This window comes from Rutidosis leptorrhynchoides, chromosome 2, assembly GCF_046630445.1.
Source record: "Rutidosis leptorrhynchoides isolate AG116_Rl617_1_P2 chromosome 2, CSIRO_AGI_Rlap_v1, whole genome shotgun sequence".
Lineage (NCBI taxonomy): Eukaryota > Viridiplantae > Streptophyta > Magnoliopsida > Asterales > Asteraceae > Rutidosis > Rutidosis leptorrhynchoides.
Genome location: NC_092334.1, coordinates 521,443,472 through 521,458,891, shown reverse-complemented (window position 1 = coordinate 521,458,891; position 15,420 = coordinate 521,443,472). Strand labels below are relative to the sequence as shown.

The following is a 15,420-nucleotide window of genomic DNA, read 5'->3' as shown; positions in this document are numbered from 1 at the left end:
TTATTCGATGAATTGAAGTTTTTCGTTGATTTGGATTTCGTCTAACGGAATAGTGAGATCTTCTTTAGCAAAACATTTCTTCAAATTCGAGACGTGGAAAGTGTTATGTACAGTCGCGAGTTGTTGAGGTAACTCAAGTCGGTAAGCTACTGGTCCTACACGATCAATAATCTTGAATGGTCCAATATACCTTGGATTTAATTTCCCTCGTTTACCAAATCGAACAACACCTTTCCAAGGTGCAACTTTAAGCATGACCATCTCTCCAATTTAGAATTCTATATCTTTTCTTTTAATGTCAGCGTAGCTCTTTTGTCGACTTTAGGCAGTTTTCAACCATTGTTGAATTTGGATGATCTTCTCGGTAGTTTCTTGTATTATCTCCGGACCCGTAATCTATCTATCCCCCACTTCACTCCAACAAATTGGAAACCTGCACTTTCTACCATAGAGTGCTTCAAACGACGCCATCTCAATGCTTGAATGGTAGCTATTGTGGAAGGAAAATTCTGCTAACGGAAGGTGTCGATCCCAACTGTTTCCGAAATCAATAACACATGCTCGTAGCATTTCTTCAAGCGTTTGTATTGTCCTTTCGCTCTGCATATCAGTTTGTGAATGATAAGCAGTACTCATGTCTAGACGAGTTCCTAATGCTTGCTGTAATGTCTGCCAGAATCTTGAAATAAATCTGCCATCCCTATCAGAGATAATAGAGATTGGTATTCCATGTCTGGAGACGACTTCCTTCAAATACAATCGTGCTAACTTCTCCATCTTGTCATCTTCTCTTATTGGCAGGAAGTGTGCTGATTTGGTGAGACGATCAACTATTACCCAAATAGTATCAAAACCACTTGCAGTCATTGGCAATTTAGTGATGAAATCCATGGTAATGTTTTCCCATTTCCATTCCAAGATTTCGGGTTGTTAAAGTAGACCTGATGGTTTCTGATGCTCTGCTTTGACCTTAGAACACGTCAAACATTCTCCTACGTATTTAGCAACATCGGCTTTCATACCCGACCACCAAAAATATTTCTTGAGATCCTTGTACATCTTCCCCGTTCCAGGATGTATTGAGTATCTGGTTTTATGAGCTTCTCTAAGTACCATTTCTCTCATATCTCCAAGTTTTGGTACCCAAATTCTTTCAGCCCTATACCGGGTTCCGTCTTCCCGAATATTAAGATGTTTCTCCGATCCTTTGGGTATTTCATCCTTTAAATTTCCCTCTTTTAAAACTCCTTGTTGCGCCTCCTTTATTTGAGTAGTAAGGTTATTATGAATCATTATATTCATAGCTTTTACTCGAATGAGTTCTCTGTCCTTTCTGCTCAAAGCGTCCGCTACCACATTCGCCTTCCCCGGGTGGTAACGAATCTCAAAGTCGTAATCATTCAACAATTCAATCCACCGGCGCTGTGTAGTGACCCGAACTTTTCCATGTTTATATATATATTAAATGAAATTGTTATTTACATGATTAAGTGTTTCCAACATGTTAAGTAATCAAACTTGTTAAGACTTGATTAATTGAAATAGGTTTCATATAGACAATTGACCACCCAAGTTAACCGGTGATTCACGAACGTTAAAATTTGTAAAAACTATACGATGACATATATATGGTTATATATATATAGTTAACATGATTTTATTATAATTATGTATCTCATTAGGTATTTTAACAATGAGTTATATACATAAAAATGAGACTATTAATTTAAGAAACTCGAAAACGATATATATAACGATTATCGTTATAACAACGTCTTACTAGGTACATATGAATCATATTAAGATATTGATACACTTGGTTAATTATGTTAAATGATAAGTAAATATATTATTAAGTGTATTAACAATGAAATACATATGTAAAAATAGGACTACTAACTTAATGATTTCGAAACGAGACATATATGTAACGATTATCGTTGTAACGACATTTAACTGTATATATATCATACTAAGATATATTATATATCATAATATCATGATAATATAACAATTTAACATCTCATTTGTTATAATAAATAATGGGTTAACAACATTCAACAAGATCGTTAACCTAAAGGTTTCAAAACAACATTTACATGTAACGACTAACGATGACTTAACGACTCAGTTAAAATGTATATACATGTAGTATTTTAATATGTATTCATACACTTTTGAAAGACTTCAAGACACTTATCAAAATACTTCTACTTAATAAAAATGCATACAATTACATCCTCGTTCAGTTTCATCAACAATTCTACTCGTATGCACCCGTATTCGTACTCGTACAATACACAGCTTTTAGATGTATGTACTATTGGTATATACACTCCAATGATCAGCTCTTAGCAGCCCATGTGAGTCACCTAACACATGTGGGAACCATCATTTGGCAACTAGCATAAAATATCTCATAAAATTACAAAAATATGAGTAATCATTCATGACTTATTTACATGAAAACAAAATTACATATCCTTTAAAAAAAATCAAGGCATCCTGTTGGTCCCAGTTTATGTTGTTATTATTGGTGGAATTATTAACGTAACTGAAATTTGCTTGTTTTAGTTGGGTTATAGTTGACATTTTCTTTACTGAAATATGTGTGCTTAAGACTGATAATGTTTGTGTAATTTTGTAAACATTTCAGATTTCTGTTATCCAGTCTTGCCCACATGGGATTAACAAAGTGGTGAAAACCTTGCATTTGAAGTTTCCAAATATCCCAAAATCTCATTTGGCAAATAAAGTGCGTGAAATTTCATTTTTTGCAGATAATCGTTGGCAGGTTTGTAATTATCTTATTTTGTCATGCTTTTGCTTCTCTCTATCTTATCACATGGAGTAATTGATAGTACTTATTTCATTATTAGCTGAAGACTTTGTCCAATTTTTCAACATTTTCTCTAAAAATTTAATTATAAAACATGAGTTGAAAAATGATATATTATCAAAAATAGAACTACTCTGAAAGTTCTAATAGTGAATTTACACCGTTTGACCCTGGGCTCTTTTAACCTTACTTAATATGATTCAGTTTCTAAACCAATAACAACATAGTCTAACAAGTAAGCAGCTCTGTTGCAATGAGCAGATTAGTGATCCTTGATTACCGTTTCATTTTGCAGGTCAAGAAAGATATTCTAGACAAATTTGGCTTATCACGTTCTCCAGGTACTCAATTAAACAACCTTAGTTGTCATGTATTTCTTGGTTATTGGTTGAAACATGTTGAGCTGAGTTTGACCTGGGGCACCTTTAGTCTCAAATTCTTGAATCTTGATTATAGAATCATTTTTTTATCATCACAACATTTCAATAACATATATAACCTCTTGAATCCAATCATTTAGGATATTCTATACTATATATACTATGTTATGTGTGAAAATACTCCTTGGGTGACTTCTGACCTATTTTTAAGCTTTTTATATTTGACCCATTTTTAGAAATAAAACATAACCCTGACCATATAAGTATTTGATAATCTTCATTAGTGTCAGTATCAATGGGGAAATAACCAATCGGGGGGAAGCAAAATTTATTTTTTTTTCGTTTTTTTTGGAATTTTTTTTCTTCAGGCATCAAGATCACACGAAAATATGAACATTTAGAAAAGACACTTCGTGATGAATGTTATTATTTAGGCGGGAAAACGATCGACAAAAATAACATTCAAGATAATATTGTTCGCGAAGAATGTTTACGTTTTTTTCTTCTTCATGTTTTGTGAAGTAAAATTCAGCCCGATTTAGAGTTTAGGGTTTGGTGTTTTGGGTTTATGGACCTAAACCCTAAACTCTAAACCGTTCGTGTTAAAAACTCAATCTAAATCCTAAATCTAAACCCTAAATCTAAACCCTGAACCCTAAATTACCCTAATATCTAAACCCTAACCCTATAAACCCTAATATCTAAAACCTCAACATACGCTCGAAAAACACGATAATTGTTTTATATTAGTTCTTCGAGTGTTTTCCCGCCAAAATAAAAATATTTATCACAAAGTGTCTTTATTAAATGTTCATATTTTCATCCAATCTATAATGTTTGTTAACAAAGTTTTTTCAAAAAACGAAAAGAAAAAAAAAAGATTTTGCTTCCCCTTGCTTCCCCCCGATTGGTTACTTCCCTCTTGATCCTACTACATCTTCATTATATGCCGACTCTGTTTATATTATAAAAATAAAAACAGAGAAAAAGTCAAAGCGGACTAAATCAATAGCTGCGTTCTTCTCAAAGAGATGCCTGCCTCCTACCGGTAAAACAACAAACCCTAACCAAGTCTCTCCACTGCCATCGGAAAAGACCTCACCAGCTGTCGAAATGCAGAACAATATATACAATAGTCAGTAGTCTTTGCTGCTGCTTGTTTTTCTTTTTGGTGCTCAACAATTTGATGTTTTGTTTTTGCTAGTTGAATATATGAACTATGTCAGTGTATCTTCGTATAACCATAATATATTTTGTCATATGTATAAAAAGCAAGTTTCATGGACTATATCATGTTAGATTAGTCTTTATTTTGTGTCTCGATATATGCAATTTTTGTGTGCAAAAATCTAGCTCCACTTATGATTAAATTAATCGCGTTAGGTTTTGGCTTGATTGCTTATTTCACATATAGTAACATTACTTGAATAGTTGAATATAAATTTAATTTAGTAATTAGCATCATTTGACTACTACAAAAGCAAGTAAAACATAACCACTTGGCATAGCTCAATGTGGTCGAACCAAAACAAAGTATATACGGAGTATTATTTTGCATCGTGTCTTGAAAACCAATTAGATTAGATATATTTACATATATCTTAAAATCTTTAGATTGTTTTCTTAGTTATTACACAAATGTATACATGTATTTATAAATCATAAAATAGATTACTCTTTCATCACTTACAAATATGTTTGAAAACCAAACTTGAAAGACATTTTTATACAGCACACCATATGATAAAAAAACACGATGCAACCTTCAAGTCTTCATGCCAAAAACTTATGAAATAAAGCCTCAAATTTCTCCATTTCTTTGCTAGGCAAAGCCACCAACACATTCACTTCATTTTTGTTATCTGCACCTACAATATCCGGAAACAGTGATATTATATCTTTCCTATGATAAACCACCTGACAACTGTGATGGAAAACTGTGTGTACTTTTAAATTTTATAAACACAGCGGAACATATAAATAAACATCTTTTATTTTTATTATCATTAAAATAAACATCATTTATTTAATTATAAACTTTCACACGATTAACGGTTCCCAATAAGATCCAATTACACCACTAATAATTGTCAACTAATAAATTCACAAATAGGAGTTTAGATATACCTTTAACGAGCGATGCAAGAGCGATAGAATCAACTATCCACGTCTAGGTTGAAGCATATATTCAAAGTTTATGAATATCTCTATGGTTAATCCACACAGCACGTCAAGCAAACACCGGAGACTGCTAGATCTTGAATCACCAAATATTAATCAAGATAAAATAAACAAAACTCTTTTGTTTATTTCCTTTTCTCGTTCTTGTTCTTGACTCAAAAAAGTCAATTACACAGCCTTTAGTTGATATCTCTAAAATCAGTAACACAAGGTGTGTTTTTGTATCCTCACATGTATGTCCCTTTATGGTTAATAAATTGGAAATGAGACAAAAACATATATATCATGTATCCACCGAATCCCATAAATTGATATCAATCTAAGTCTTTTTGTTTTTATTATATCTAAAAATAAGAGTAAAGAAAACAATATGGAGTAGGTATTAAAGTTGGTTGATCCCTTTTTTTCTTTCCAGCCGTAAACAACAACAATATTATATTTATGTTCTTGGCCATTTGCAATCAATCTCCAAAAAAGTAATTTGATTAACTTATATATTACGGAGTATTCATTTAACCCTAGATAATATAAGCTCATTCAATAATATTGTGATCCACCGACCCGTTAAACATTTTATATGTAATTAAATCATATTTAATTAAATTATATTTTCGAACTATAGGCTATGATTAATAATTATATATCAACAATATATAATGATAGGTGATTATAAATATGTATATACATTATATACATATAGCCGGATATCTAAGTGCTTATTGTGTGTGACCCCATAGGCTCGTATATAAGCGGTATTATAGAGTTGTGTTATGACGTGCACACTAAACCAACAAACTCCCACTTGTGCATGACATAACATCTAGAAAAATATACAGACATATATTGGCGTCTAGCAACACGTCAATGCCCCCGAAATATACAAGTGTTTGTTTCAGCTAAACGAACTATCATTATTATTAAAAATGATTTAATGATTAAGTGTCTATTGTCCCTTTATTACCAATACCGAGTTGACATGAGACATGGATCTAGTCATTCTCATTTATCAACTAATTCTGTTTCTCGATCTAGAAAAATTTGAATGTGATCACCAAGTTAGAAATTGATCATCAATCAATATATCTTGGACACGGCCGTGTAAATATCCATTCATTTTCATCGAGGGGCCCAGTGGTATCATACTCTCGCATAGAGGAATAAATTCCATTTTGATTACATGCGTTCGTCATGTGCTTCACATCATACCCAATGATGGCCTTTATAACTACCTTGTTCAGGATAGCGTTTAACCATATCAAAGTATAATATGTTATACAATCGAAAACCAACATATACATCTCAGGTCTAAGAACACAAAGACATAACCATTATGAGATTCACTATTGACGATGATCCATGTAGTGGCATCTCGTGATTGGGTCATTCCAATATTCATCATCAATGAATACATATGAATTTTGGCCTCAGCTAGTTAACTATTCACCATTAGTGAATAAAACCAAATTTCATAATAATTTTAATTCATGTTACTCCCATAACATGACGGATTATGGAGATTTAGAATAATAAAAAATTATTCATGGATTAAACATGCTAATATAGAACACAGTGATATAAATGAAAACGACCATACCGAGTATCTCAATTCATTAAGATAAAACCGCTTAATGTTCCAAAAATATTCAAATACTAAATTACAAATGAAAAAGATCAGCTTATTGAAGTCCATTATTACTAGCATGATCATCATGCTTGTTGTGCATCAAGGGCTTCATGAACGGGTCAGCCACGATATCATCTGTATGAACCTTAAGAATACTAATTTCATTCCCCACAATGACTTCATGAATGTAGTCAAACTTTCGAAAAATGTGTCAGATACTTTTATGTACATGTGATTCTTTCGAAAGTGTTATAACAACCAAACTATCACAATACATCTTTATAGAAGATTTATTATTTTGTACTACTCTGAGTTCAACAACAAACTTCCTTATCCAGACAACTTTCTGAGCATCATCTCAGGTAATAATGTATTCTGCTTTTGTTGTAAAATGTGCAACAATGCTCTACTTTGAGCTCTTCCAATTAACTGTCTCGTCCATCATGACAAAGACATAACCTGACTGGGATCGAGAATCATCTCGATGAGTTTGGAAACTAGCATCAGTATAAAACTTAATACTTAACTCTTTTTCCAAACTATCGCAAACCAAACACATATCTTTAGTACTTTGCAAATACTTAAGAATGTTCTTAACAGCAATCCAAGGTTCTTCACTTGGATTTTATTGAGAACAACTCGTCAAATTCAAAAATAATGAGACATCATTTTAGCACATAACATGGCATACATAATGGATCCTATAGCCGAAACATATGGGATACATTTCGTTCATCTTATCTCATCATGTGATAAGACTTTGAGACTTGCTCAACGTTATGCTCTTTTGCACAGGCAATGCTCCAAGGTTGGAGTAATGCATGCTAAATCTCTGCAAGATAAAATATGTACATTAATTCAAACCAATAAGCCATTTGAATCTATTTCTATAGATCATGATTCCAAGTATATAAGTAGCTTCTCCAAGATCATTTATGAAAAAACGTTTTCAAGCCAAGACTTGACATCTTGCAAGTTGAAATGTTATTTCCAATAAGTAGTATGTCATCAATATACAAGATCAAGAAGACTACTTTGCTCCCACTAGATTTAATGTAAACACATAGCTCATCTTGTTTTTGAGGAAAAACCAAACTCTTTGATATTCTCATTAAACTTAAGATTCTAGCTCCTGAATGCTTGCTTTAATCCATAAATGAATTTTAGAAGCTTTCATACTTTATTAGGATGCTTAGGATATATAGATCCTTTTGGCTGAACCATATATACGTCCTCGCTTAGGTCGCCATTTAGAAAAAGCGGTTATGATATCCATTTACCATACTTCATAATCATGAAAAGTAGCTATGACAATAAGTATCCTAATTTGTAAAGCTCGCGATCTGCGAAAAAGTTTCATCATAACATTTTCTTACAAATCGAGCTTTAAAAATGTTTACATTACCGTCCATGCTAGTCTTCTCTTTGAAGATTCATTTACACCCCATTTTCTTACAATTAGGTGGAAGATCAATCAAGTCACATAGTTGATTATCTTTCATGGACTGCATATTTGCATTCATAGTATCTCGCCATTTTTAAGATTCGTGATCTTATATGACCTCACGGTAGCTAGAGGGTTCATAATCCTATAGGTGAGGTTCATATGAATTAATCAGATAATCAAACTTCTTATGCCGATAAGGAGTTCTACCAGGCCTATGAAGTTCAAGTTCAACACGTTCTAACTCACCAACAATGCGCTCAGATTCAACGTGTGGATTACTAGTGCTTAAAGAAGGTATGTTACTTTGTGGTTCTTGAATTTCTTCAAGATCTACTTTACTCGCACTAAATTCTTATAATAGAAGATCTCCTTTTTAAGAATTCAGTAGACCGAGCAGAAAACACTTTGTTTTCAGCTTCGTAGTAGAAGTAGTAACCCATTGTTTCCTTTGGGTATTCCATAAAGTGAAATTTAATACTTCATGGTTTTAATTTGTTTGAAGTGTGATGCTTCACATACACTTCACAACCCCAAAATTTCAAATAAGACAACTTGGGAATCTTCCCATGTCATACTTCATATGGTGTCTTTTCTACCTTCTTGGTTGGAACCATATTGAGTATGCCTGTAGCAGACTCTAATGCATAACCCCAAAAAGATGGTGGTAGAGTAGTCAGACTCATCATAGATCAAACCATATCAAGTAAAGTTCGATTCATCCATTCAGACTCACCATTGAGTAATAGTGTGTGAGGTGAAGTGAATTGTAAGACAATCCCACAATTCTACAGGTGGTCCAAAAACTCTTGACTCATATACTCACTTCATCCATCAGAGTGAAGTGATTTAATGATATTGCCAAGCTGACTCTTTACTTTATTTTGAAAGACTTTTGAACAGGTGGGTAATGTAACGACCCTGAATTTTCGGGACGAAATTTTCTTTAACAGGTGGGTAATGTAACGACCCTGGATTTTCCGACTTATATTTATTAATATTTATTATTAATACTTGCGTGTTAGTAAATGTATTTTTATACATTTACTTGTTATCGTAATTGACTTTACATGTCCCGGCTTGTCTTTGTGACACACGTACTTTTCACGAATAATATTTTGGATATTATTTACGTTCATGATTAATTATTATTAATCATTTTTAATTAACTAATGCAAGTAGTTAACTACTTGGGATTTTTAATTATTTGTTGGTTACTTGGACTTGGGCTTTTATTATATGGACTTGGAAGCCCACCCTACTTCTCTTAATGGACTAGTTGTGAGCCCAACATGTTACTAGTAATTCATTAGGCTTAAACTTGAATTAATTAAGTTAATGATGAGACAAATACTACAAGCATGCTAGAAACTCTTCCCCATACATTTAACTTTAATCCATTTTGAGCTTACACCATTCTCCAACACTTGAAAGTTAACTTTTGACCTTGCCATTTTGGGGTTTTTGGCCGTGAGCTTCCATGGGGGAGTGGGAGTTCATTTTCAAATTTTTTTGTTACTTATTCACTAGTATTCCTTCATTCCATACACACACATACTTGTACTTCTCTTTCTATCATCTTTTCTCTCTCAATATTGTAAGTAACAAAGCTTTATTTTTCTTTCTTTTTCTTTCATTAAAACCGCCAACTTATCATCATCATTTTACTTGTTTTGTTACTTGTTACTTGTTTGTGTTAAAGATCAAGTTTTCTAACTTGAATCTTCATATAATCTTGGTTACTTTCATCTTTGTTTGATGAAGAACCAAGAACAAGGATCTAAGTTCTATAACTTATGGTTCTACACTTAAATGTTATAAGATTTAAAGTTCATAAACTTTATAATCATACTTGTGTTCATGTTTTGTAGACTTAAATTCTTAAGATCCAAGCTTGACTTGAATCTTCTTAAGTATGAAACAAACATGAACATAATACTTCTAACTTTAGTTTATTTCTTTCTTTTGTAAGTACTTTAAAGTTGTGATGTTGTTAATTTGGTCAAGTATTACTAGTTAAACTTGATCTCATATTTCTTGAAACTAAAGTTAACTTTATAAGTTCAAGAACATGGAAGTATAACTTTCTAGTTATAACTTCATATACTTATGTTGGATCTAAGTTTATATAACTTATGGTCTTCTAATTTTGTTGTAAATAAGAGCTTATAAGCTTACATACATTTTACAAGATGAAAATCTAATTTTCATAATTTATGGTTTCATTAAAGTAAAGATCCAAGTTCTATAACTTAGGATCTAACTTAAGAACACTAGATCTAGACTTTCTAGTCTAGGATCTTTAAGATCTAGCTAAGATCTAAGTTCTACAACTTAAGATATTGTTTATTTAGTTTATTTTCAAGTTTGTAGCTTAATATTACTATTAGAAATCATGTATGTGTCGGATCTAAGATCTTGATGTAACTTTGGTTCATCAAACTACTTACAACCCTTAATTGAGTTGTGCTACATATCTTAGACTTACACTAGTGTTATGATGGTCAAAACTTGGTTAAGATGATGCAAACACATCAACGAGTTGTACACTTGGAGCTATAAGCATCAAGGATGAGAACCGTGATAAGCATCAAGCACCAAGAACCCACCGAAACACCTTACTTACTGTTTTCTGGAACTGATCAGTAACCTGGGCTACTGGAAAAGTTGATTTCCAGCTAGTTCGGTTCGAGTAGATGATTTTTCGTTTAGACCTCGTCTTAATCCGAGTTACGGTTTAGGATTTATGGCCATCTGAAAGTCACTACACCCTTTTAACGTTGTGCTAAAATTTCTGACCTACTCGCACTTAAACCGTCACCACGGTCAAACGAAGACGAGTTTGGTTCTGGAAATTGGTCAGCCTCTAGGGGACTCATTTATGGAGCCATGGCCACTGGTCTTACCTCATTTCAGTTTGTATAGAGGTCGTGGCGACTGAACGAAGTCAGCCTTTATTTCAAACTCTATTCTTGATTGAAACTTACTTTACACTTTTTGATGAATGATGAATGGTGATGATACTTAAGACCTAATTTACATACTTTTAAACCTTTGGGAACGATTTACTGACTTAGTAACTTTTGACTTAGGTTGAGGACCTTCCGGACCAACCACTTGCTTACTATTCCCGCGTATCGACTTTTACTACTTTCCACTGTGAGTTATAGCATCCCTTTTTTATTTTAACTATTTTGGAAACTGTGAATACATGCGCATTTTATGTTTTACATACTAGGCACGAGTACTTAAACTTTATATATGTGTGGGTTATACAACGGCATAAACTTTCCCCTTAGCTCGGTAACGTTTAGTCATTGGTCTTTGAACCAGTGAACGCGAATCTTAGATATGGATCCATAGGGTTTGACATCCCCACTCGGGCTAGTAGCGCTAGCATTTAATGGGTGTTTAATACTTCGTAAAGTTACGCACTCGCCAAGTGTACTTTTAGGGGGTGTTATTTACGTTAAGTTAGTTACCAAGTGCCCACGGTTATACATATACTTTTCATACTGTTTTGAAACACTGAAATCTCGTGGCCTACCTTACATTACTGTTATACTTAAACTATAGCTCACCAACCTTTGTGTTGACGTTTTAAGCATGTTTTTCTCAGGTGCTTAAGGTTTGATTGCTTCCGCTGTAGTTGCCATGCTTTGTAGACTTCCGCTGCTTGTGTTAGAGATGTCTTCGCATGAAATGTTTATCTTGCATTCACAAACTTTATTATTTTTGAACAATGTATTCGTAACGACCATTGGGTCACGTACTATTATTATTGCCTTCTATTCGTAGAAGCACACTATCGGTTGTAAAACTTTTAATGTTGGTTAAGACGTCACTCCGTTTTATGAATGCAAACTTATTTTAAAACAGCATATAGTGTGTGACCTTGTAATGATCCGTACATGTTAATTTTGTACGGGGCGTCACATTTGGTATCAGAGCATTGGTTGTAGGGAATTAGGTTGCATTAGTGAGTCTAGACCGGACCGAGTAGGATTCGCTAATAGGACTAATCTACAACTTGCTAGTTTACTTGTTTCTGCGGAACTTGCTGCATGCTGCTGCTTACTTTTACTGCTATATGTCGTATACTATTACTTGCTTTCACTACTTCATTCTATTATCTGTTTTCGATTGCATGATACTTTTCGTTATTGCCATGCTACTTACTGCTATAGATGATCTAGACTGTCATAGTTACTTTGCCTAATACGTGCTTGCTATATGACTTACTGACATGGAAAAAGTTATTTTTCCTTGTTCAGATGTCGGATATCCCGCCCGTTATCATTTTGGAGAGCGACTCAGACTCATCTGCCACATCGCCTGCCATTGTTGCCGATTCACAGATCCCGTCCTCTTTACCCTCCAGCGACTCTGGCGCTTCGTCCTCTGGAGACAGTAGCCATGCACCCGACCCAGTGATCATCTCAGACGGACATGAGGATCCACCGGAGATTCCAGCTCCACTTATCCCAGGACCCTCGGAGCCACAACACCATTCCGGTGGTGCTGTGATTCCTGGGGAATATGGGGACGTTCCTTTCCGGAATGAGCATGGTCATTGGGCTAGATGCCTTCCTGATGGACGTGTCGTGCCGATTCCACCCGGCAGATACCGACTGATGACTACTGGCCGAGTACATCCACCTTCCGATGATTCCGACGTCTCATCATCTGACGACTCATCATCCGACGATTCCAGCGATGAGGATTTCGATGAGGACCCTGAGGAGGCACCCGTGCAGCCACCCTCCACCCTGCCGAAGAAGCGGTATCGTTTCGACGGCACTGTTATTCCAGGGGTTAACGGAGGTAGGTCGTTCGTTAACGCACATGGACTGAAGGTTAGAGTTACCGCCCGTAAGCGGCTTGTGTCGTATCCTGCTGATCCATTCATACGTAAGGCTCCCCGTTACGCAGCATCTACTTCTGGTGCTGGGCCGTCTGCACCACCAGCCCCACCAGCATCATCTGCACCACCGGCACCACCTGCACCATCAGCACCGCCTGCTCCACCAGCCTCTCCCTCTATCGAGGAACTGACGAGGGAGGTGGATACCCTCCGTGCTCGGGTAACTGAGCTCGAGGATCAGATGTCCCACATAATGGACATCCTTTACCCACCGTCACCCTAGAGCTTTTGTATTAGGTTTCCTTATGTAATCCCGTTTGTTGTTTCATGTTTCACTCATGTATTGTACGAATCTTATGCGAATGTATGCAACTTTTTATTAATGAATGGAACTTAGTGTTGTTTAATCTTTGTACAGTGTTCTATTTACGTTACTGTATGATGATTTTGTGGTATCTGAATCTATTTGTGTTACTTAATTAACATGGGTTGTGTTGATTCCATATTGGTTACCATATAATGTATTATTATTATTATTATTTGAATGCTGGATTTTGACTCGAGTCAAAATTTTTGTTTAGAAGATCAATGGCCAACGGAAGATCAACGCCCACAGCATCACAGATCGAAGAAATGATAGCCGAACGGGTAGCCGCAGCTATAGCGAAAATGAACCCCCAAGCTCCATCGGCTATCCAGCACAATCATAACGGGTGCACATACAAGGAATTCCAAAGCTGCAAGCCCCACAATTTTAGTGGTACTGAGGGGCCAGTTGGACTTACAAGGTGGTTTGAGAAATTAGAAGTTGTGTTCCGTGTAAGCAACTGTTCAGAAATGAACAAAACTTAGTATGCCTCCTGGACACTGTCGGACGGCGCCCTAGCCTGGTGGAACACACTTGCTCAAGCTAAGGGTATTGATGAGGCGTATGCTACCCCGTGGGAGGAATTTAAGGGGGCCATGATTGAAGAGTATTGCCCCAGGACAGAGATACAGAAAATGGAGGCTGAGTTCTGGGATTTGAAGGTTGTGGGAACCGATCTTGACAGTTATAACCGAAGGTACTTGGAACTAGCTTTGATGTGTCCCACGATGGTTACCCCGGAATTTAAGCGAATGGAACGCTATTTGTGGGGACTTCCCAAGTCCATCTAAGGAAATGTCACCTCTTCAAAACCAGCTGATGTCCCGGAAGCTATGCGCATGGCGCATACCCTGATGAACCAAATTACCAGCAAAGAACCAGAAAAGGCTAAATTCGAATCGGGTAGTAGTGAGAAGCGTAAGTGGGACAACAGCAAGGGGAGGGTATTTGAACAAAACCCTGCTAAGAGGCACAATGACGGAAGGAACCCCAACCCGAACCCTAGCTCGAACTCTAACTACAAGGGTAGTCTGTCGCAGTGCAAGAGATGCTACAAGCATCACACCGGGTACTGCAACGTGGTCTGCGAAAAATGTAAAAGGACTGGGCATATTGACAAAGACTGCAAGATCACCACCCTGAATGTGAAGACAAACCCTACTGGACCGAGAAAGTGCTATGAGTGTGGACAACCGGGCCACTTCAAAAATGAGTGTCCCAACAAGAGAAAGGACGGCGGGCCACCGCGTGGAAGAGCCTTCAATGTAAACGCAAGGGATGCCTGTGAGAACCCCGACTTGGTTACAGGTATATTCACTATCAACAATCTATTAGCTTCTGTCCTATTTGATACTGGTGCCGATAGAAGTTATGCATGTAGACACTTTTGCTCTAAGATAAATTGGTCGTTAGTTCCTTTAAAGGAGAGTATGCTTGTAGAGGTAGCCAATGGAAAACTTGAGAAAGTTGACCGAATTAGCCGAGGAGCTATTATCAACATAGCTGGTGTGGATTTCGAGATTGACTTGATACCCATTAAGTTGGGAAGCTTTGATGTTATTGTCGGTATAGACTGGTTGACCAAGATAAGGGCCGACATTATCTGTGGAGATAAAGCTCTTCGTATACCACACGAAGACTGTGAGCCACTGATTATTTACGGAGAGAGATGTAGCTTGAAACTGAATCTCATTAGTTGCATGAAAGCCCAAAAGATCATG

General features: G+C 35.7%; 1 protein-coding gene and 1 pseudogene across 1 annotated transcript; one reads left to right on the top strand and one right to left on the bottom strand.

Annotated features, from left to right (window-relative positions):
- Positions 1 to 2,521: 2,521 nt before the first annotated feature.
- LOC139889573 (chromatin assembly factor 1 subunit FAS1-like) lies at positions 2,522 to 4,495 on the top strand. Its single transcript, XM_071872517.1, has 4 exons — positions 2,522 to 2,536; positions 2,657 to 2,794; positions 3,135 to 3,180; positions 4,202 to 4,495. The coding sequence occupies exons 1-4, from the start codon at positions 2,522 to 2,524 to the stop codon at positions 4,360 to 4,362; spliced, it is 360 nt and encodes a 119-aa protein (XP_071728618.1). The 3' UTR covers positions 4,363 to 4,495.
- A 396-nt stretch (positions 4,496 to 4,891) lies between these two features.
- LOC139889572 (acyltransferase GLAUCE-like) overlaps positions 4,892 to 15,420 on the bottom strand; it is a 90,271-nt pseudogene continuing 79,742 nt past the window's right edge.